Genomic DNA, 24,111 nt, shown 5'->3' on the forward strand with positions numbered 1-24,111 from the left:
CAGGTCAGGCTGCTTCAGCTAGTGCCCACCTGCACTCAGCATAATTCCTTCTCTGCAAGAAAACAGCCCTCGGATTTATGTGCAGTGACAGGGATTAGCAACGTGTCCTCTCTGCTCCTTTATCTCCGACCTCCAAGTGACCTCTGGCTGTGCTTGCTCGCCCCCTGCCCACTTCTCCCTGGATTTCTGGTCCCTGGAGGGCTGTGACACCAAGCAAAAGGGTGCTGCGGGGCAGGTCCCCGCTCTAATACCTACTAGGTGTTGGATCTGGAGTAGGGCCAGAGCCCAGCCTGGGGTTCCTCTCTTGTAGAAGAGAGATGATGTTAACACTGGCACCCATTGGTCTCCCTTCCAGTGAGGAAACCTCACATCACAGGGACCCGTTGGTGAGGTCTCTGGCTGGCCACTTCCTCCAACCCCACTAGGCCCCCGGAGCCTCTGCCCAGCCCCAGAACCTCATAAAGAGTTTCTATTTTATTAAGAAGGAGGCCCCAGGGAAGCTGGTGACATTGGAATAATCGTACCCTTGGAGGACTCGAGGCAGGTAGTGTGCTGTGACCTCCCGGGGGGGGGGGGGGGGGCGAGAGATGATGAAACTGTGCCTCTGCCTTACTGCTCCCGCACGGGGCCTGTTCCAGGGGGTGGGGGACGTGGTTGCTGTGGTGTGGCTGCTGCTTGTTCATTATTATTAGGCTTTGTTGTCTTTGGGGCATTTCGTCAAAAACTTGCTGAGTTTTACTCCAGAACTTTAAAGAGCTGATCAAATCTAATGGGAAATTTTCAATAACAATCCTTAGTGGAACATAGTAGTACAGAAATACTAACTAATGAATCCTCTAAACCCCCAAGGGGGGTAGGGAGAGTGTGACACTGGTATTCCTGTTCCCATTTTATGGATGGAGAGACTGAGGCATTTGGGGGAGTTTACAGCTTAAGAAAGAGACCTCAGGAATTAGAACTGGAATTTGGACTCGGGAGTTTCTGGTTTTCCAGCCTGATTACAGGCTCTGTCTCATTCTCATTTAGAAATTTATTCTTTATTTCCTTTTCTGCTTTGTTTTCACCTTTCCATTACTGAGAGCCTTCTTAAGACTCCATCGATGCACTGGGAGATTTCAATGACCACCAGGAATTCTTCTCGGTTGATGACATCATAGTTGGTTTCTCTGAAAATGGGTGTTGTCACTGACAAGAAATGTCACCAAGTATTATAGATTAATTCAATTTCAGTCCAATTCAGCAGACATTTACTATGTGTAAGGTTCTCTGGTACAAATTAGGACTGAAAGGATTCTTTTGAAACACACACACACACACACACACACACACACACACACACACACACACACCTTTTTCATTTACTTCAAACTTTGAGAAAGAAACTTTTTATATCACATATTTTCCTACCTCAATAATTTTTCCTTTAAAATATTTTTATTGATATCTTTTGTTTTTAGTTGCATTTCTGATTATACCCTTCTTCCTGCTTTCCCTACCTATAGAACCATTTCTTATAACAAAGAATAAAAAAGAAAGAAAGAACATTAGTTTAGCAAAACTAACAATCATTAGTTTTGTAACCCTGGACAAGTCATTTAACCTTGTTTGCCTTTTAAAAAAACAACTAACAATCATGTCAACTGTAATTGATATATGTGCAATATTCTTATTGATCACATTTGCTCATCTTTTCTCAGGGCGAGGCTTGGGTATTACATTTACTTACTACCCAATTTTGGTGGTGTCACTGTTGTTTCCATTTACACTGGTGTAGTTGTTGTGTATATTGTTTACCTGGTTCTGCTGATTTCACTTTTCATCAATTTATTTGAATCTTTCCATGTATCTTGGAATTCCTTATGTTCTTTGTTTCTTATAGAAGTCATATTCTGTTAACTTTCATGTGCCCCCATTTGTTTAGTATTCCCCATTCTTGCTTCCAGGTCTTTGCTCCTTCAAAAAGTGCTGCTATGACTTTATTAGGGTGTGAGAGACCTTTCTTTTTGGCTTGGATCTCCTTAGAGGAGATTCCAGTGGTGGAACTCTGTTTCAAAATATATGGGACATTGCAATCTATTTTTCTTAGCATACTTCCAAATTGCTTTCCATAATGTTAGGACCAATTGGTAGGTTTACCAGGAGTGTATTATTAGTGTGCCTATCAACCTGCCGCATCTACAATATTGACTAGTCCAGTCTTTTTTTTTTTTTTTTGGTCTTTATTGATTTATAGAGAGAGGTGAAGATCTTAGTGTTATTTTTATTTGCATTTCTCTACAGTGACTCCTTTCATATAATTAATAGTTTACATGGGGTTTTTTTTTTGTTTTGTTTTTTGGTGCAAGAGAAACTATTCATATCCTTTAATTCAGCCCTTGTTTTTAGGCAGGATAAAACAATTAAAAATTCCCACTTTACAAATGAGGCACCTGAAGATCAGAGAAGTTATCTTTGTTTTTCCTTTAAAAATTTTTTTTTAATTCTGAATTTAAATATCAAAAAGATAGATTTATATTCACCAAAATGCAAAGAAAAGATTGTATATGAAACTTCAAAGTGTCAGTTCATGTTTATAAATCTTGAAGTACTATGTAAATGCTATTATTAATTTTAAAACAATTTCATAAATTCCACATTACTTACAAAACTGTCCTTGCTTGTCTGGGCTGCCGCTTTAAAAAAAAATTTTTTTTTAACTGGTAACTTCTGTTTTAAAATCAACACTAAATATTGGTTCCAAGGCAGAAGAGCAGTAAGAGTCAGGCAGTTGGGGTTAAGTTACTTTTTTAGGGACCACACAGCTAGGAAGTGTCTAGGGTAATATTTGAACCCAGGACCTACCATCTCTAGGCCTGCCTCTCAATCTATGGAACCACTTAGTTACTTCTTGTGCTTCCTTTTGAACTTCCTTCTGTTCCATGCATTTTAACAAATGCTTTAATGACCTTCTTTTCTTGGTATTGCTTTTGTTCTCAATTAATAAGGAGAGAAGGGGTGAGGGGAGTACCCAACACGCCTGTAACAGTAAGCTCAGTCAAGAAAAATGAATCCAGGGGGCAGCTGAGTGGCTCAGTGGATTGAGAACCAGGCCTAGAGATGGGAGGTCCTAGATTCAAATCTGGTCTCAGACACTTCCTAGCTTCGTGATCCTGGCCAAGTCACTTAACTCCCATTGCCTAGCCCTTACCACTCTTCTGCCTTGGAACCAATACACAGTATTGAGTCTACGATGGAAGGTAAGGGTTTAAAAAAAAAAAAAAAAAAGGAAAAATGAATCCACACAGGGGCATATCCAGAATGTCTACATCTTTTTTGAACCTCGAGTCCATCTCCTTTCTTTCGAGAGATAACATGTTTCGTTCCAGGTTCTCTGAAGATATTGCTGGCCATCCCCTGCATGGATCAGAGTTCTTAAGTCCTTCAGTGCTGTTTTTCATTACTGTGCTGTGTCCTCATTCACATCATGTAAAAGGTTCTCTTATTTCTGAGTACTTCACTCTGCTTCAGTGCCTGCTACCAGGCTTCTCTGAAATTGTCTCTTTCGTTTCTTATGGCCCTCCCTGTAACATTCCATTTCAGTCATAATCCACAATTTGTTCAGCTATTCTCCAATTGTCTGAGAGACAGTCTAAACTACTCCCGTAGATTATAGACTTGTTTCCTTTCTTTCCCTCCCTCCCTCCCCCGTTAATCTTCTGTTCAGGATCAAGAAGTTTGTTTTGCTTGTGACTGTTCTCTCCAATGTTATCTTCTCCCTCAGCATCCCTTTTCCTATTCCTCCTTGTTCCCTTGTTAAATTTGATGTGCTTAAGCATGATATTGGGTGTATCTGTGCATTCAGCTCTCCTTGGTCCATTTCAGATTAAGAGTCAGGTGCATCCATGCATGCTCCCCTCAACCTTCTCATATACCCCTAGAATGAGAATGAGTAAATTTCCCCTTTCTTACATTAGTGTATTCTTTTTACTATCTTTTCTTTTCCTGTCTTAAAACTCAGAACTTTCTCCTTAGAACAGAACTAATCCAAATATAGATGCTCTATTTTTCTTATTTCCTTTGGAACCTTTGAAAACATTCAGATTCCGAAGGGATCCTTGTTTTCTTCTCTTCCTTTTAGGAAGTTAGCACTCTATGATTGCACTACCCCTGATTGCCTATATCAGTTTACCTCTCTAGGTTTCTCAGATTTTTGGGTTTGTATTTCAGAGTTCCTATTCAGCTCTGATCTCTTCATGAGAAGCACATCAAACCCCTTCTTCCACAAAAGGACTATATTTTCTCCCTGCAGAATTATATTTAGCTTTGCAGGGTAAGTTATACTTGGTCATAAGCTTATCTTTTACCTTTTGAAATATTATGTCTCAAGAACTCCTTTAATTTATAATACAAGCCACAAGATCTCGTGTGATTCTGATCATGAATTCTTGATACTTGAAATGGGAGTTCTGAATTTTGCCAGTAACAAAACTCCTTTTGAGGTTCCTTTTAGGAATTGATTGTGGGCGCTCCCTCCCCCCCTTTTTCTCTCATACTCATCTCCATCTTTAGTTCTTTATTTTGGGAATTTTTGCCATGGCCAGGATCTGCGTTGGGGTTGGATAGTTGGTCCTGCTTGGTCTCAACTTAAATCATTTGGATTCCTGTACTGACCTGCACCTCCTAGAGTTAGGTGGCCTTCTCTCCCTTCCAAAACTTTGAGGACAGAGTGCTAGATGTTAGAGGTCTCAGAGCTTCTGGGAACCTGCTCTGTCTTGATCTGAATGCTGCAGTGGACATTTTGAAACCCCACCCCCAAGTCCTCCAAGTTTCTTATCCTGGGATTTTTGTGTCTGCCCTGGGGTTTTCCCAGGAAAGCCTTCTCCTTTTGTTGTCACTGGACAAAGAGCTTCATGAGCTATACATGTCTCTGGCTGTTGTCTGCTCTCACTGGGAGGCTGTGTCTGCCCATGCTGGCATTGGCTTTCCTGAAAGCACCCTTTCCTATTGCCCAATGACTTCTGCCTAGCTTTTTGTGCAGTTCTGGGGTGGAAGAGGTCAGTCAGTACAGTCTTTCATTGGATTTCTTGATCGTTATTCAGTCTGGTACATTTTTCCTGTTTTTGCTGGAGTAAGTATATGAGAGTGAGTCAGTGAGGCAGACATCTTGGCAAGAAATCCTATCTTCATTTTTTAGCAGAAAAATGGAGACATCAAGATGTAAAAATACTTTTCCAAGGTTACATCAGGAGGGGAATGACTAAGGTGAGAGCCTAGACTTTCCAACTTTAGACAATTTAGTAGACTCTTGCAATTATTTGGGATCCTGTAAGGTAATAAAAGTTAATTCATCAGGTAACAATAACTTGTGGGTATGTTGGAGGAAACTCCACCTATAAGCTTTGAGAGATCATAGAGAACATGTCCTGAAGCCCAGACATAACTGAATGTCTCAGAATTTAGAAAAGGCAATAATGGGCCATGCCCAGTAATTTGCACATAGTAGATATTGTCATTGTTGAATGAATTGATTGATTGACTCTGGAAACTTGTTATCAGTCGCTGGCTCAATTCTGACATTCAGTGGGTAACTTAAGAGCACTTAGAAGAGGAAGTAGTGATCACCCAGAATCAGCATGGGTTCACTAAGAAGAATGCCAAGCCATTATCATTTGTTCTTTTGACTGGTTCCTTAGACTGATAGAGAAAGTGAATAGCATAGACATATTGAATCTATATTTTAACAAGGCAATTAACAAAGTCTCTCATACTAGTCTTGGTGAAAATTTTGTATTTGCATCTGGTTAAACCACTTAGGCCAAAGATGAATTGTGCTCATTTAATGAATTGATACCAGCTGTGAGATGATCTCTAGTGGCATGGCACAGGATTCAGTATTTATTATTGGCCGGCTTAGTATTTTTCAGTATTACAGCTTGGGTGAAGACTGATGAAGGCTTGTGAGATTTCCATAAAATAGTCCACCTGGGAGTGATCACTTATGTTTCTAGTGAAATGTTGAATTCAGCACAATCTTGGCATGCTCTAACTTTGGATCAGAACCTATGAGGTGATTTTTTTTTTTAAACTGGCCCTGCATATTCATTGATTTGGGGAGTTCTGGTAAGGAACTCCCTTTAGGGTTGCAGATTGGTACCTTCTCTACACCTTCTTGAGAATTGCCTGAAGTGCCAAGAGGTTAAGGGGTTTGTCAGAGACAGGAGTTGAACCTTCTTCTTTCTGACTGTGCTGCCTTTCCAACAAGATGAAATTCCTGGAGCTGATTGACCAGCCCAGGGCCTAACTTAAAAACCATGAAAGGCTGCTTCAGGTCCAGAGTAGGGGAAGCCCTGATTCATGGGAACAAATCCTGAGACTATGGTGGACCAAGAATTCCAAGTGCAGCTGCCCACAAAACCAGTGAATTTGGAGCTGCATTGTAGAAGGAAAGAGAACACCTTCAACCAAGGAGAGGTCCAGGTGATACACTGGCCAGGCAGAATCTTGGGTATTACATTCAGTTCCAAGTACCACATTTTCCTAGACACATTGGAGCCTACCCAATGTAGGGTGGCAGTGAAGAGATAGGGAATAATTGTGGGGGACAGTCCTTTCACACTGGAATAGTGGAGCAGAGGTATTACAGTTGCCCTCATATTGTTAAAGGGCTATTACATGGAAAACTTAGCTCTTTATTTTGTATGGGCCAATGGGCAGAAAGTAAAGGCAAACAGATGACTTCTCCACAAAAACTTGCCAAAGTTCACAGCTATTTAGATTAGAATGTATTACTGTATGAGGTATCTCTGACACAGAAGCCGATTGGCTACCTGCCGACAATGTTGTTGATGCTAGACCAGATGGCTGTTGGGATTCCTGTCCTTTGATCCCAAGTTGGGTGGATCCCTCTAAACCTTGCCTCTGATTTGAGGCACATCATTTGAGGCTCTGCATGCCAATTTCCCAAGAAAGAGGCTTTTTCTCATCTCTGAAAAAGATTGTCATCTTCACCTTTGAGGTGGACAAGCTTACCACCTGTAGTCTTGTCTTGAGTCAGGCTAGTGAAAAAATGTTTGAAACACTCTTTAGCTGTCTTTACTGTCCCAAAGCAAATGCTTATTTTGGTGCCGTAATGGAAATGTTTCCATTTGTGAAACAAATGTTTAGAGCTGAAAGAAACATTTGGGCAGCCAGGATGTGTCAAAATAGAACAGATGCTTGCCTTTTAGAAACATGCTTCTTCAAACACCCTTTGTGTCTGGCTGCTATGAGTACATCAACAGTGGGCCAGAGACCAGCTAGAGATGAGCACTTGCAGGCCTTTGCTCACTTGCAAGGCTCTACCTCCCCGTTTCCTGATTTTCTTACCTTAGAAGATGAAGACAGACATGGACTGTTTTAAGTGACATTGTAAAGGCAGTTTGCAGATATAAAACAATGACTAGGTAAAGACCTACAGATAGATCAGCAGGGGATGGGTATCATCACGGCGGAGGGAGGGATAGTATGTAGGGAGAGCTTTGTGGAAGAAAGTGGGACCTGGCACAAGATCACCCAGCCTTAGGGAGATGGACACAACTGTCTTTACATCTACTTCAGAGTTCTGGATTTGTGATTTTCTGAGCCTTTTGACCTCCTAGCTAGGAGAAAGCTGGGAGTGGATGTCATTGACCTTAGGTAACTTTTTAAAACTCTTACCTTCTGTCTTATCAATTCTAAGATCTGTCTGTATCAGTTCTAAGAGAGAAGAGCAGGAAGGGCTAAGTTGTCAGGGTTAAGTGACTTGCCCTCACACAGCCAGAAGGTGTCTGAGGTCACATTTAAACCCAAGACCTCTACATTCCAGGCCTGGCACTCTATCCCCTGTGCCCCCTGGTAGCCTTTTGCATATACTATGCCCACAAATGTTATTATTAATCCAACCCTTGGTTTTCTGTAGCAGCACCAATCCGAACTTGTTCAGTCTGCCTGGAGGTAGACTCAGGGCCTGAGTTCTGGCCCTGGCTTGCCCTGTTAGGCAGACCCAGTTGTTGACAAGCACTGATAACATTGTCTTGCCATTGATTTGCCCCTGGAAGTTGCCTTTTTAGATCCTCTTTGTTTCTAATTTAGCATCAGGGAAGGGGGAAAACCTTTAGGCTCTCTGTCTAAAAAAGACCTCAGAGATGCTGATTGGAAATCCTCCCAAACTCTGGTCAGAGAGATCTCAATTTGTGTTACTCTGAGGGGCAGCTCACTTCTGTCTTGTTCACCAGTTATACTACTCCCCAGAGAAGCTCAATAAATTTTATAGGGAAGTTTCCTCCTTGTGCGGAAGGAACTGAGCTCAGTGACTGGTGTGGTTCAAATAATTTAGGACTGAGAAAATTTGTCTGCCTTTTGGGAAGGGGTAGCAAAATCTTGTGGACCAAAACTTTTGAGTAGGGTTGATTTAGCTGTGTTTTGACCCCCTTGAGTACTGCACTTCGTAACCTCAGACCTCTCTGATTGAGAGCTGAACATACTCCCAGGGGCCCCACCATATATACTCAAGGCTTGCTTCAGAATGTCTTGGGCACTTTTTTGGGAGTGATTTCTAATTATACTTGGTGAGGTATTTAAAAAAAACAACACCTTATTTCCTTCTTGACTTTCTTGAGCGCCCCCACCCCATGAGCTTTAGATCATACATGTACATATACTAAACCACCCATATCTCCTTCCCTCTACTCTCTCACATGGGGCAGGAAGATCTTCCCCTCAAAGAGAAAACCACTGGGATAGGAATAGTTGACTTGGTTTCTCTTAAGGACTAGTCATACAGTCTATAACACACCTTTGAGGCTTCTTGTATTTAAACTAGCAGTGAAATACATTTTGTCCTGGCTTATAACACAGTGATTTATGCTGGGAGCCAGGCCTGGGTGATATCACAGTGTCCTTTTGTCTTTGTGTTGATTTTTCTCCCACATTTAATGTATTTAAGGGATATATTGTCTTTCTGGTTCACTGGGATTAGAACAGGTTTTAATGGGAAGTTCCCCCCAGTCCCTGTGTTTGGAGAAGAGAATTATATTTTTAGTTGGACATCCCCCCTCCACCTCCACCCCTACTCCCTCCTCACACACACACACACACACACACACACACACACACACGGCAGGAGGCTGTGTTTTGTTGTGTTTTGAAATAGCATTCCTGCTGAGCATTTTTTAGGAAGGATACTGAGAGGACAATCAATTTCAGCTCCTTTTCTTATCAACAACTCTTTTCTCTTATTATTTGAACTTTGCTCTTTTAAAGATGGAGGAAGTTACAAGACTTGTCCGTAATTTTGTACATCGAGATCTATTAAAATTGGAAGGGGGAAAAACCCCAATAACAATCCCACTAACCAGATCCTCAAATAAATACATTCCATTCAGGATGATACTGTTTGTAGCTTTGTTTCCCAAAGCCCATACCGAGTGCTCTAAGAATATTTTAATCTGAAGAAAAGGAGACTTGATTTTGGCTTGTTGAATATTTTCACCAAGTGAGTCAGGCAGGTTAGGGGGTGCAGGGGGGAGGAGGCCCCATAAACAAGGTGATATATAATATTTTTTTTTGTTCTCCTTTTAAATAAATACCGATCAGCTTTATGTTCAGAGACAATAGGAGCCGTTGGCTTAAATTTGCAGTTTACTGTATTTATGGCTGTAATATCAAGGTGCTGCCGTCGTAATTTCATGCCCCAATGAGAAGAGCAAGGTCGAAGCAAATGCTTCCATCGGCATCTGCTAACACACTAACTCATAAACAAGGCCCGGCTGGATCAGGTGGCACGGAATAATACAGGCTAATGAAATACAGCACAGCTTTCCATTACTGTTAGTTTTTACAGTGTCGTCATTACGTGTAATTTATGTTTAAAAAATTCAATTTTATACAAGGCACTGGGAAATAGGGGTCTCCAGGTCATCCGACGACTTTTAAAGGCTCGGAGAGTCCTTATTGCACTCCACTGTTCCAACAAAATGTTAATAATAAAATAAAAAAAATACTTTTTCCACCCTTCTCTTTCTCCCCCTTCAACCTTTTCTGGGTGAGTTGATTTTTCTTTTCATTCAGAGAGATTTTTTCCCTCAGCCATGGAAGTTCTCTATTGCCATGGCTTGCTGGCCTGAGTGTGTGTGTGTAGACAGGAGGATTGTGTGTCTCTGTGCTCCCCAGCAATCACCTGAGCTTCTGAGTTGAGTATCTTCATTTGGAACTCCTCCTGGCCCTCTTGGCCTCTGGCTCCCTGGCCTGGTCTGCTTATGGCAGACTCAGACCGAACTCTCAAGAGCATCCATAACTTGGTGAGCAGCTTCCCAAGCTTGTCTTCTTAGTCCTCACCTTCCTGGCCACTTGGAGGGGAGATGAAGGAGGAGCTCCTAGAATCCCACTACAATGGGGAGTAGGCTGCAGCTCCCACCACCCCAGTTTCAGGCTAGGCCAGGAAAACAGTGAGTGCCTTGAGGCATGAGGTTGAGAACTAGTTCCTCCAAAGCCCACAGAGTCAACCAATTTCTTGTTTTGTTTACTTTTTAACAGAAACCTTTCAGAAAAGCGAAACAGGATAAAATTGTTTTATCTTCTGCTTAAAGGGGGAGCACTTGAGAGGGCAGTGGCTGCTACCCTGGCAAAGAGTGGGCAGAGTGATAAACTGACAGCTAGATTCCAGAGAAGTTAGACTCAGTCTCTGAGATCTAGTCCTTAGTTCCATTGCTTTCTGAGAAATCAGTGGCATCAGCCTCTCACTTCCTTAGCTTCCATCTTTAGCAGCTTCTTTCCACCCTTCTCCCTGGCAAAACTGATGGGGCTGTCCCTGATAACCCAGTAGGTCTTTTCAGGCTTTAATTTCTATGGATCCTGCATGTAAATGACCAGGAGGACAACCTTTAGAGGGATGGGTGGCTCCTGAAAATTGCCAAGTGGTGGCAGTGAAGTTCCTGAGAAAGCATCTGAATGCAGGGAACACTGGTGGTGTAATAGAATGCAAATTGAAACCTAAAAGAAAATTTTAGGCTTTATGAAAATTATGACTAATTCTTCCAAAGGCAGCAGCTCTGAGGAAGAATTGGAAGGCCGGGGGAGGGGAGAAGGCTTCTGTGCCTGCCCTAGGATTAGGAAACCAGTTTGCTCCATCCTTGTGCTGTGCTCAGTCCTTGCTCAGTCCCCTCTGCGGTTAGATTATTCCTTGCAGATAGCAATCAACTGGAAGGAAGTGTGTGTGTCTAATTTGCATGAGATTATTTAAAACAAAAAAAAAAGGTCTGCATTAGTCAGGGTGATGGTAAACAACGCAAAGAGATGCCTTTCATAATATAGCCGGTGCCTCAGCTTTCAAAGCCAAATATAATTCACTTACAATTGGCAGTCTCCTTTATTGTTCCTTTTAACCTTTTGGATCCTGCATGGTCTTAATCTCTCTGGGCCTGTTGAAGATCTCCATAGTTTGTGAGTGCTGCTGGGGGCTGGGGAGAGGGGACTCTAGTGTCATCTCTCTACCCAGACCACATCCTGAGGCAGGAGGAGAAAATGACAGTCCCATGTATATGTCTCAATCTTCCGAGAAGAGAGAGGGAGTCAGAGAGACAGAGACAGAGAGACAGAGGCAGAGAGAGGACATTCAGCGAAGCAGAGAGACTGATCTGTGAGGGGTGGCTGGCTCTTACTGGGGTCACAACAGCAGGGTGAGACCAGAAGGACATTTTCTGCCATCACACTTTGTTACTCCGGAATTGTCTGTGTTGTTTGCCAGCCTGGATCTACTTGTCATTTTCTCTATTGCCTCTGGGGAGGGTCAGACTGTCCCTCGTTTACTTGTTGATGAATAGGGAAAGTCTGAAGTTTTCTGGAGGAAGAGTGGTCTAAGTCATAACCTTTCCACATAAACTTGAGTATCTACAGGCTCTCTCATTCATGCCTCCCTTCCTCTTATAACTCAGCATGAGGACCCTTGAGTTCTCTTCTCAGCTCTACCTCTACTTAGCTGTTTGACCTTGGGGTCCAAAGGGAGGGCACTGGCCTGGAGAAGAGCTGAGGCCCCTCCCAGATCTGCCTGCCACCCCCACCCCCCCAACCATGTGTTTTCTCATTATTATATTTTTCTCAGAAATAGTTGGATAGCTTTTTCAAAAATACCTATCTTGGTTGACGTGCTGCTTAGCTCTGCAGGCAAACTGGGAGAGATGGTCATTTCAGGCAGTGCAAATGGAGGGCACCAGGGAACAAGGTCTCAAAAAGAGACATCCTTTTTTAGCCCAGCCTCATTGGTGGGCATGGCTGTAATCCTATAACAGACACATTTTATTAGCAAAATCATTTCACCAAAGCTACAGGGCCATGGGGCAAAGTACTGGGCAGAGCGTCCTGTCCCTTTAACCAGCTTCAGCTCCCACGGCTGGAGCACCGCCTGTAACTTACTGTATATTTCCCCAGCGTTAAACATTATCATACTTGTTTATATTTGAAAGAGCCAAAAGGGAAAATGAGAATGCAACTGAATGCTCCTTTTGGGAAAATTATCCTCATTTGCAGCCAGCGGCTGACAAGGCACGCGAACCACCAGGTTTATAAAATTCTGCTGTGTGCCAGTGACCAGCCGCCCGTGCTGACGTTGGCATGTGCGACTTTCTCCTCTAATGGCTGATTATGAACTGGTTAAAACAGTTTCTTACCTGTTAGGCCTTTGAAGCCATTTATACCCCCACCCCCTCCCTTTTCAGTAAGAGTGTTTTTCAATGACTGTAAGGACTAGAATTTTAGGAGTCTCAGGTCAGTGGAGGATGTATTCATAAGGCCTTTGCCCAGTCCTTTCATCTACCCAGCCAGTTCATTTTTGGAGGTCAAGTGGCAAGGCCGCTTGGGTCATGGGGAGGAATGTCTCCTGTGTAGCCTATTCCCAGATTCACCTGTCATAGTCTGAAAGACCTAAGCACTCCTAGTGCCTTAAGAGTGTTTGTATTTGCCCACCTAGCTACACAGGAACACAGCATGGCAGGGGGAGCCTGTGTGGCCAGGTCAGCCAACCCCAAAAGGGAAGAGCCGGGGAGAAAAGAGAGTGTCGGCCTGCAGCAGCAGCAGCAGCAGCAGCAGCAGCAGCAGTACTAGTACTAGTACTAGTACTAGTACTAGTAGTAGTATTAGTAGTAGTAGTAGTAGTAGTAGTATTAGTAGTAGTAGTAGTAGTAGTAGTAGTAGTAGTAGTAGTAGTAGTAGGGCCCAGAAAGTTTGCAGGAGAGTCTATGGCTCATGTACACACACACACCAGGCTAGGGCCGGCAGAGGTATGCTTTAAAGCATTAATATGCTCCATCTATTAGCCCCTTGGCACAGAGTGCCAGGCACCATGCCTTTGAAGCTGCTGATCCTCAGAACCTCCTTGTACTTCATCTACCCCTGGGGGCAAATAGACCATGCTGTGGGCCTCTAATGGAGCCAAAATGCCGTTCTGTAGACCAGATGTGGAAAGCTCTCTGCTCCAGTTTAAAAGCTGTGTGTTGTGGCTGGGCTAGAGACTGGGATTCCGGGAATGGTGTGGGCTGCTCAGGGCACTGTTTTGCAAACTGACAGTGGCCCCCTCCTGCTTTTCCTACTCCTGAAGCCCGGGATTCTGGTGCACAAAGAGAGTGAACACATCCTGATTCATTCTGTTAAGTCTTTCAGCTGTCCTGATCCAAAGCTTTTTCCCTTCTTTCCTCACTTACTGGCCTCTTGTGGTTCTATTTAGGAACCTGCTTCTCAAGGACTTGAGGGAGCTGTGAGTCTGACCTAGATGTTGCTTTTGGGAATTTTTTCATGTACTTTTTATTCCTTCATAGGTAAACCCTCTCCACATGTTGTAGCCACTGTAGATGGCACTCTGATAATATTCCTCACTGTCCCATGTTCCAAGTGATGAGAGAGAGAGAGACACACACACACACACACAGAGAGACACACAGAGAGAGAGACACAGAGAGAGAGAGAGAGACAGACACTAGCCAAAGGCGATATAGGCAGTCTATCGTAGGCTGGAGCAATAATCATCTGAAAGTTTGGGCCTGGCCTTGTTTTGATCTGTTTTCTTGTTTTATTTTCTTCTTTACATTCTATATCCCATTCATACTAATCACAGTCAGTCCTGATTTTTCTTTTTATTTCTGCATTTGTCATAAAATAAAGCAAATTATTCCCGTCTTCGGAAACGATCTAGACTAATTAGTCGTCTCACCCAATAATTAGTTTTTTGTTTCCCTGTCTGTTTTCATGCATTATTGTTAGTTTTTTCCCCTCTTTTTTTTAACACCATTACAGATTAAAATGAGCCACATTTGCAGTTGATGGTATCTGTTTTCGGGGGAAGAATGGAGAATTGCAGTACGGAGCGACTTCAAAAGCAGCAATAAACTCAAGGATAAATTAAGGAAATTGAATGAGCCACATTTGGAAGCAGCGTTGAGGCTAATATTCTGTCGCTTAAGGTTAAATTGCAACAGAGAGAGGTTCCAGAGAATCCGAAATCGGGGAGGCAACAGCCCAGGAGTCACCCTGCTTGATATTGTGCAGCTGAAAGGGCCCTATCTCACTCAAGATTTTGTTAGAGCCACAGAAAGTGGAGAAAGGCTAACCCGGTATCATTTTCTCTTCCCTCCCAGGACTGACAGATGAAGAGATTGACTTGGCTTTCCAACAGTCGGGCACTGCTGCCGATGAGTCCCAGTCCTTGGGCCCTTCCACCCAGATGGTGCCCCTCCAGCCCCCTCACCTCATTCCTCAGCCATACAGTAAGTCTACCAGTTCTGACTCCAGCCTTGGCCCCGGTAGGCCTCCTTGACCTCTCTGCTGCCTCGGGCTGGGATCACCTTTCTCCCTTTGCTTTCCCTTCTCACTGTAGCCTACAGATAATTCCCATCAGGGAGAACTTGGGAAAAGAGAAATCTTCCTAGAAGCTATTCCCAACTGAATTTGATACATCCAACCCTCTTCCTCAAACATAGGACATAGTTTTCACTGCATCTAAGAGACTTAGTATAGCATTTTAAGCCTTTCTGTTACACTAAAGAAATCACAGAGGCTAAGTATTCTCCCACTTTTCAGATTGTGTGCTTTGGTGCTGCCACATTTTACTATTTTGAGTGAATAAGAAGTCTCTAGGAAATATCTAGGAAAGTTGTCTCCTGCTTCCAATTGCTCAGTGAGATCATTTGTTTTCTTATTACTAAAAATTATTTATTATAGCGTGACTTACTAAATCTTTTAATAAAAAAAATTAAAATCCTGCTTTATCTGTGTGTATGTGTGTGTGGTGGTCTCTTTAGGGGTTTCCCAATTAAAATGTAAAGGTCTTCACTCTCAATTGCTCTTAATTGTGGATGAGGTTTATTATGAAAGCTGTTTTAGAAGCATAGATTATGGCAGATAATGGTAGTAATACATACCCCAAAATATATAGATAGGCATTAAGCTCTCTTTCAGGTCACATGGAACATTCTGCCACAGACTAGATTCAGGTCCCTGTGACTGGTAAATATTGAATTCCTTCTTTGTTCCTTTATAGAAATTTAGCAGTGATGCCTGTCAGCCTTCCTTCCAAATGTCTTTCCTGTATGGTCTTCATCTTCCCCAAGTACTTGAGAAGATGGATTTTGAATGGTGTGGGTTTTTTTTTTTAAGCTTTAAAATTGTTTAAATATCTGGTTCTATAGGCAAGTCCCAAAGAAGCAGATCCATCTTGCTTATCCAGTCTCTGATTTCCTTTTCCTTGCTGTCTCTGTCTCCTTTGGTTGACCAACAGGTAAAGGGCTCACTGCTAGGGGCCTAGACTTTGTCAATGGGTCTTGTAAGGCCCTCCTTTGGTCTCTGCAGTGTGACATATGCTCCTCATACTTCAGATCTCACTTGACTCCTGCCCTTCTTTGCTCTCTTGATGTGTACAGCATAGGGTAGATAGGGCGGGTGTTCCTGGCTTGTCTTAGCAAAGTGACTTCAGACATATCTGGGGGGAAAGCCAGTGTGAAAACGTTTGGTTTTTATTTAAGTTACTGGAGGGTTTGTAACAACCATTTGTTGGTCTGGGTCCATTCCTCTGTTATTCAGCTTGCTGGCATTTGCTGTGGGTCACTGAGCTCCCTTCTTGGGTTGCTTTTTAACCAAAAGATAAGGTTTCACTCTCTTTTATTTAGTTGAGTCCTTGGGCCAGCCTTTTAAAAGGACTTGTTCAGGATAGGCCCTGGCAGCTGGCAGAATTCTTCCAGGAGGCACATCTGTTGGATTCCAGCTGCTTCCCTCCATGGTTTAACATAAGTAGGTCTCCCGGGATACAGGGTACTCTTTGCTCAGAACAAATTACTTTAGGGGGTCAGAGAGTTGGTCCAGTCTCAGTGAACTTGCCTAGTTTCAGTGGACTAGTGTGATTGAACGAAGAATTTTTTTGCAAGAGCAAGGAAGTGGGGAAAACCAGTTTACTTGCTTAAAGAGCTTCTGATGCCCACACCTCTGAGTATAAGCATTAGCACATTGAAATTTCTCCCAGATAGGAATATTTTTAAAATTCTTCCTGCCCTGAAAATAGGGAGGTCTCTATCAGAGAAAAAATCTTTCCATTGCTGCCACTGTAGCAAAAATCATAGTAATTATACTTTTAAATACATTTAGTTTTAAATTCTCTCCTCTTAGCTTCATTCTTCTTAAACCGTTACATTGCTTCTCTCAGCTTGACGGGGGTAATTCTGTCTTTTCCCTTTGGTACTTTTGCCAAGAGGTGTCAAAACTGTTCCAAAAAAAAAAAAAAAAAAAAAAAAAAAAGCTTGATTTTGATTAATATAGAGAAACAAGACTTTGCCTGACTGATAATAAAACTGATAAATGACATTTGAATTACTTGTAGCGGTAATTTATTACATAAAATATCTTTTATTTGACATGCGATTAGTTGCTGGAAGCATCACTCAATCTGACTAGTTTAAACATGCTCTAAAATGAACCCCAGTAAAAACCAGGGCTGTCGGCTGCTGGCGTTATGAAATATACTGATCCTGGAGTGAGGAAAAAAACCTGACTTTAAATATTTAAATGATTAATTGGGTTTATATATTTTTTTTACCTTTCTAACCCCCTTAATTACAAGCAAACTCAGGGGAGTTTCTGAACTAGGTGTGCAATCTGCATGCTTATAGCTAAGGCATTGTCTGTGTCCCTGCATGAGGTATTTATGGCTTCCATGCACTTGTGTTCCTTTTGGTTTTAGATCTACTTGTAGCCCAGTCCCTGTGGCTGCTGTCTGGGAATCTGGCATTCCATTCCCAACCCATCTCTGGTGCTTTAGAAGGACAGGGAGGGGAAGGAAGAGGCAGAGGGACCCAAGACATTTACCAGGTCCTGAGAAGGCTGGCCTCCTTTGTGTTGTTGGAGATGCCCTGAGTGACCTTGAAGGGATCTCCTGGGGTACATGTTTCAGCAGTCTTCATATGCAGTTCAAGAAGAGGCATGCACTTATAGCCCAAGCTCTTCAGTCGCCTTCCTCTTGGGCAGAAACAGCTCTCACTAAGAGCAAGAGTGGAATAAAGTAGGAGTCGTCTAAGGTCATGGATGATCGGGCAGTTTTCAGGGCTCCTGCTCCTCTATTATCTTCACATGGGCATCCCAGTAGCTCAGGGAGGGATAGAGGAGGAAACTAATTCCTTTTCAGCAATTTAGGGAAAATTTAACTGCCCTTCAGATTTTAGCATGTACAAACAAAAAGGAATATATGGGAACCTGGAGTAACAACATCATTTCAGTGCATTCAGTGTTGAGGGCCTTTCACACTGTCAGGGTCATGCTTAGCTATGGGTGGGTAGTGTTTGTGTAGTAAGAGGGTGGGAGTCCTCTGCCCTGAAGGAACACATAGTCTCTTTGGGGGAGATTTGCCCCTACCACCCCCATTTATACACTTGTTCACGAACCAGTTGCCCTTGTAAAACAGTGTCATGGGATTAAGGACAAAAGGTCCAGAACAAATCAGAAGTACTTGAGGAATCCTGAGAAGAGTGAGGACTCAGGAAATGATTCATGAAGATGTGCAAAAAGGGTACTGGGAGACTTGGTACAGGCCAACTATGGAGTTTAGGCCAAGATGCTTAGTGTATTAAGGACATCAGGGTGAGCCTAAAAGAAAGGCCTCCATTCTCATGTTGTGCACAGTTGACACCTAATAAGTGTTTTTCAAGTAAATGAATGACCAGCCACCACAAACTTTGGCTTGTTTTCTATTTTTTCAAACACCAAGAGATTGGGGTAGGAGATGGGGTGGCATCCAAATGTGACTGAGGTCAGACCCAGTTCTGCAGAATGTCATATTATACCTAGGCTTAAAGGCCTGACCCATGACCTTGTTTCCTTTCTTCTTCCCTTCCTTTATCATCTTTTCTTTGAAATGAAATAAATAGTTGCCACTTTCCACCATTAACTTTGATTATTTGATCAGAGAGATTGAGTAATAATTCTGCTGGTGCAGTAACATCTATTTTTGTAGCTATGAATAGGTCAGCTTTTGATTCCTTATTGTTGATAGGGAAAATTTTTTCCTGTTAGTTCTTCAGTTAGGTAATCAGCCCAACTTACCCTTCACCTTAGTGCTGCTTTTGTTTGTTTGTTTTTAAAGACTCAATAGTGTGTATTGGTTCTAAGGCAGAAAAGTGGCAAGGGTCAGGCAATGAGGGTTAAATGACTTGGCCAAGGTCACACAGCTAGAAAGTACCTGAGGCCAGATTAGGACCCAGGACCTCTCATTTCTAGGTGTGGCTCTCTATCCAGTTTGCCAGTTTAGCCCGTTTATCCAGTGCTGCTTATTTTTAGAAGTTGTGTATTCCTGGTGCACCCTTACACAGAGACATGCTTCAAAGCACTCGTGCCTTAGTACCAGGTCTGGAATTTTCCTTCCTCCAATCTCTGTAATGCCATCCTTGACCATTCTGGAGCTCAGGTAAGGTTGTCAAAATTTGCTCTGTGTTGCCTTCACTGATCACCTGAGCTCCCCCTCAGGTGACCATGCTCGAAGCCTACTAGCTTCTTGCCCTAATTATCTACCACATAGGATATTGGGTCTCCCCAGGCAGCTGGAGCTTTGAAATTCATTCTGTGCTATCCAAAAAAAAAGTTTTGCCTTCTTAATCATCTTATCCTTAGGCGTAGTTAAAAGAATTGTTTCTCCAGAGGCATGTTGCATAGTGGGAAGATGGTTCCCCAAGATTTCAGATGATGTGACTAACCCTCAGAGAAGACAAGCTTAGCTGTCCCAAGGCATTCATTGAGAGCCCCTAAAATATTTAGCAGTGTACTGTGCTGTATACTGGGGGCTGCAGAGGAGAAACATCCACTCTGCACTCTTATTTCAAGAAATTCACTGTTTAGTTGAAAAAACAAGACTAATCCACATGACATGATATTGAACAATGCAAGACAGTAGAATTCACCACCAAGTTGTAAGTGCTGTAAAATAGCATCAATAGCTTAAAAAGAGGTGAGATTCCATACTAACAGAGAGACTCAAGCTGGGCTGTGGAGGATGGGAAGCATTTAACAAATGGAGAGGAAAAGGGAGGGAGAAGAACAGTGAGGGTGAGGGAAAGGGGATCAACTGCATGATCTATGGACATGCTTATGCAGATCCTTGGGACAGGGCCCTCAGCCAAGGCAGACCAAGAGGGGTCATAGGCTCCAGAGCCTTGGGATCCAGAGCTGCTCACAGTCCCTCTTCCAGCTACGTGACCCTGGCAGGTCATTTAGCCACTTGGAGCCTTTGTTTCCTTTTCTGTAAAATGATGGTGACACTGTCTCAAAGGGTGGGTGGGAAAACTATGAGAGATCATGTGTGTAAAATGCTTTTAATCCATAGAGCACTAAGAGAAATGACAGGACTAGCTCATGTTTATGTTGCACTTTAAGGCTTGCAAGCTACTTTACATAGACTGTCTTACTTGACCTTTCATGTAAATCTCCAAGGCACCCATCTTCTATCCCTCTCCAAGCATTTATTAAGCCCCTTTTGTGTGCTAGGCTCTGTGCTTGCTGCTAGGGATACATGTCCAAAGAATGAAGCTGCTTCACAGAGTTGATGGCCTACTTGGGGAGAGGACATATCCCTATGTGCAGAAGTAGGTACAAGAAAAATGAGTACCAGGTAGTTGTTTTGTGTGGGGATCAGGAAAGTGGTGATGCTAGTGAGGACTCCAAAGGAAAGCCAGGGATTCAGAAGGATAGAGAGAAGGTAGCATTGAGGCAGCCCCAGCCTGGAGGTAGGAAGGTTTGACCTCGAATCTGCCCTGACTCAGGTCAAGGCACTACACCTCTGAATGCTGCCTCAGTTTCCTCAACTGTAAAATGGTGATAATAATACCATCTGTCTCTGCGAATGGTTGGGAGGATCAAATGAGATAGCAAGCATTTTGCAGCCTTACAACACTATTAAAAGCTAACTGTGATTTCAGACATGGAGGACAGTCTGTCCGAAAGATGAGGAACAGTCACATTTGGGAAACAGCAAGGAGACAGTCCCTCTGTCGTCCCAACTTGTAGCTTTCACTTTCCACCCAAGGGAGAGCCCATGCCTGACATTGTTCATTGGTTTTGTGCCAACGCTGCATTAGTTGAAATGACAGTGCATGGGTTAGTTAGTTCCTAAGGAACTCTGTTCTGGGCACTTCTTGTAGGGCTTGGCACCTGGGGGTGGGAGTGCCGCTCCCAAGATTAGGGGCAGAATCCCAAGCACGTTTAGCCATAGACACAGCAGTTGGAGTACCATACTAGCCCTCAGAAGCCTCTTTGATCCGTAGTCACTTCCTTCTACAGGACCTCACCCCCGTTTGTGGAGTATGACGTCAGCAGTGGGATGACACATTCTGGATTCAAATCTTCAGTGCCAATTTTCCATCTCCCAAGTAGCATTCAACAGGCCTTCGCAGCGCCTACCTGTCCCCTGAAGGGAGGGGCCTGTGGTGGGCGGGCATGGCACCACCTCCAGGGGGAGCGGGCAGGAAGCCTCTGCTGCCATCTGGGCCACGGTCACTCCTAAGGCTGGTGAGCCTATTTCAGGAATTAGGCAGTGAAAAGAAGTCATTCATTTGGGGACTTCTTTATGTTTGCACGTGATAGGAGGAGATGAATCGGCCCTCGCATCTCAGTGAACTTGCAGTCAGGCGTGTGGTTAGGTCTGGCCGGAGCCCAGCTCTTCAGATTGCAGCCTTAGAAGGAAAACGCCTACGTCATGGAGGCCTCCAGGAGCCCCCTGCCCATTTCCCATAGTGGGGATAACAACAGAAACAATGATGATAATAGCTAGCTTTTATATAGCACTTTGAGGTTTGCAAAACACTTTACAGTGATCTCATTTGATCCTTACAACATCCCTGAAACATTGCTGCTATTAAGATCCTCATTTTACATTGGAGGGACCTGAGGCCAACTCACCTGGTAAGTGCTCCAAGTAGGATTTCAATTCAAGGCTTCCTAACTGCATTGAGTGCTTTAGCCACTCTGCTGTTACAAGCACATCGTGCTGTTTGGTAGCCAAAAGTAGCATTGCCACTCTCACTGACCACAATTGGTGATGTTCTCCAGATCCTAGAGCCACTCAGTTCAGCAAGTGCTGAAACACCTACTGTGTGCATTGCTCTGTGCAAAGTGCTAGAGGGAACAAAGATGAACATTAAACTATCCCCACCTTCAAGAAGAGTAGGTACCTTCAGTGTAGGGAAGGCAGTAGGGTACAGGAGAAAGAACGCCAGGCTTGGAATTAGAGGACCTTGGTTCAGATTCTTGCTTCTGCCTTTCCTACCAGTGTGGTGGTGGTGGTGGTGGGTCTCTTAAGCTCTCAGGGCCTCAGTTTCTCTTTTTGTAAAATGAGAGTTGTATTAGAGCCTTTAGTAGCTCTAAACCTCTGCAGGTACTATATGAGGCTCTGGGGACACCAAGACAAAACTGTGGCAGTGCCAGTCTCCTAGAGTCATGGAACAGGTACACAGATATGATGTATATATACCAAGAAAATCTGATGTATGGAGGAGAGGAAAGAATTAATGGGGAGAACAGAAAGGGATCTTGTAGGAGGTGAGGCCCTGAGCTAAGCCTTGAAAAGAAGCAGAGATGATGGAGACATTTTAGGCCTAGAAGAAAAATAAAGACCGTTTCACCAATACTGGGATCCAAAGCTACAGGTGCCCTTTCTCCTTTTTGTGCTTAAAGATAATAGTGATGGTAGTTACTTGAAATCTGGAGTGTTTCCTTTTGAAGCATTTTTGGACATGGTAGCTAGCTAGCACTACCTGTTTAGGTGCAAGACAGTTCTGTCTTATTCTTTAAATCTGGCGTTGGAAAGAAAAGAGAAGAACCAGTTATACAGGCTTCAGGGTCATTTTAAAGTCTGGAGGTCTTCCCATTTGTGACACGGAGTCATAAGGCTTCAGGGTCTCAGGGTTCTTGAGCTCCTAGCCACTTTGTGACTTCTCTCTGGGTTAAATTGTGGTGTCCTATAGATGTGGCTGGCCTGTCTCCACCTTCAGGTCCTATTCCCAGTGCTCATAGTTCATGCTAACAGATGCTTTCCTCTTTTACAGTCCTCTCTATAGGCCATAGACTGGCCTGGCCTACACAGCTTTATTTGTAGTTATAGAGGTTCAGGAAAAAGACCCATGGCTTTTTTGGCCTCCTAGTTTCTGACTCTATATTTTATGAGGGAATATGAGGGAAAAAATCCAAGTGGTTTGGGGTTTGGAATGGTGGTGGGAAAAATTTTGCCAGATGTAGGTGTTTGATAAACATTTACAGAACTGAATTGGATTGGATTAGAACCCAGAGACTGTTATCACTCTATCAGAGTCTGAGTTCTCTTTCTCTTTGAAAGCACCTCAGGCTAGCGAGAGCCCTCCCCAGCCCTGCTCTTCTTTTCTCTCCCTTTTTGCCACCAGACAGAATTGTATCACCCATCTCCAAAACGAGTAAAATGGCATTTCGGCTTCTTGTCTTTATAGACTCTCTGAACTTTAGGAAAGATCATTCTGGTCCCTTTTCATTAATAATGAAAACCAGAGGGCAATAAAATGTTCTTAGCGTGAGCATGACAGGAACGGAGGGAGCGATGAGAGAGGTGAAGGGTGCATCTGACAAGGAACTACAGGTGTTTCTCAATTCTGCATGGAGGTCAGGGCACTTGGAAGGTGGGAGCAGCTTGGAAACTAGCTCTGCCTTTGGGCATGGCTTTAACCCTGTATAGCCCGGATTTCGTAACATAAAGACGTGCTTATGAAAGTTGTGGTCCTGGTTTCAACCCAGTTGCTGACTTGTGCCTTACGTAGGTTCAGTGGATTTTTGATTGACAAATGTGGATGTAATTAGTTATTCTGAGGGAAATGCTGTTCTCTGTTGGGTCTAAGGCCACATAATGACCAGCTTGTGCCCTAAGTAAAGCCCTACTGTATACTAACTGGCCTAAGAAATTGATACTATAAGTGATAGCATTTGTACAACCCAATGGAATTGCTTGTCAACTCTGGGAGCGGGGAGGGAAAGAAAATGAATCTTGTAACATGGACAAATATTTAAGAAGAAAAAAGAAATAGAGACTAGCCTTTTTTGCCTCCGTTCTCTTGAATTTATAATTAGTGATGAAGATAAAGCTGACCCTTCAACTCCTTTGGCTATGTGAGATCAAGGTCAAAGACCCAGCAGACCCTGTCTTCCCTGCTCTTCATCCCATATCCCTAATTCTCCAATTAGCTCATTTTTTCCCTAGTTAAATGAGAATAAAAGTGGTTGAGGAAGCGGTCTGTGTGCCTCAGGTATATTGAGAAGGGAACTCCTTTGAGGCATGGGTTGGACCAGATGATTTCTGAGTTTGTTGGCTCAGGTTTGAATAGTCGATCTATGAATTCTCAAGCACCGTTTGCTTTGTTTTAGGACAGGTGGAGATCTCCAGGGATCTGGAGACCCTGCTTGGGCAGTTCTTGGAGGGTATTTCCTAGACTCTGAGAAGAAAATTTAGGAAAGAACTGCCCAATTAACCATTTTATGAAAGGGTCCCTATGCAGATCTTGTCTTGGCAAACCTCAGTCTGAAATCCACAGGCGTTGAGTGAGTGAGTGAGTGAGTGTGGTGGCCAAGGAAAGACACTTCCAG

General features: G+C 43.3%; 1 protein-coding gene across 2 annotated transcripts in view; it reads left to right on the top strand.

The window, feature by feature from the left end:
• The window catches only part of PEX14 (peroxisomal biogenesis factor 14), a 149,834-nt gene that overhangs the window by 105,776 nt on the left and 19,947 nt on the right, over window positions 1–24,111 (top strand). For both annotated transcript variants that reach the window (XM_044667727.1, XM_044667728.1), the window contains exon 4: window positions 14,619–14,747. In XM_044667727.1, the coding sequence (XP_044523662.1) occupies window positions 14,619–14,747 (129 nt within the window). The remainder of the gene's footprint in view (window positions 1–14,618; window positions 14,748–24,111) is intronic.

Source organism: Gracilinanus agilis, chromosome 3 (assembly GCF_016433145.1).
Source record: "Gracilinanus agilis isolate LMUSP501 chromosome 3, AgileGrace, whole genome shotgun sequence".
Taxonomy (NCBI): domain Eukaryota; kingdom Metazoa; phylum Chordata; class Mammalia; order Didelphimorphia; family Didelphidae; genus Gracilinanus; species Gracilinanus agilis.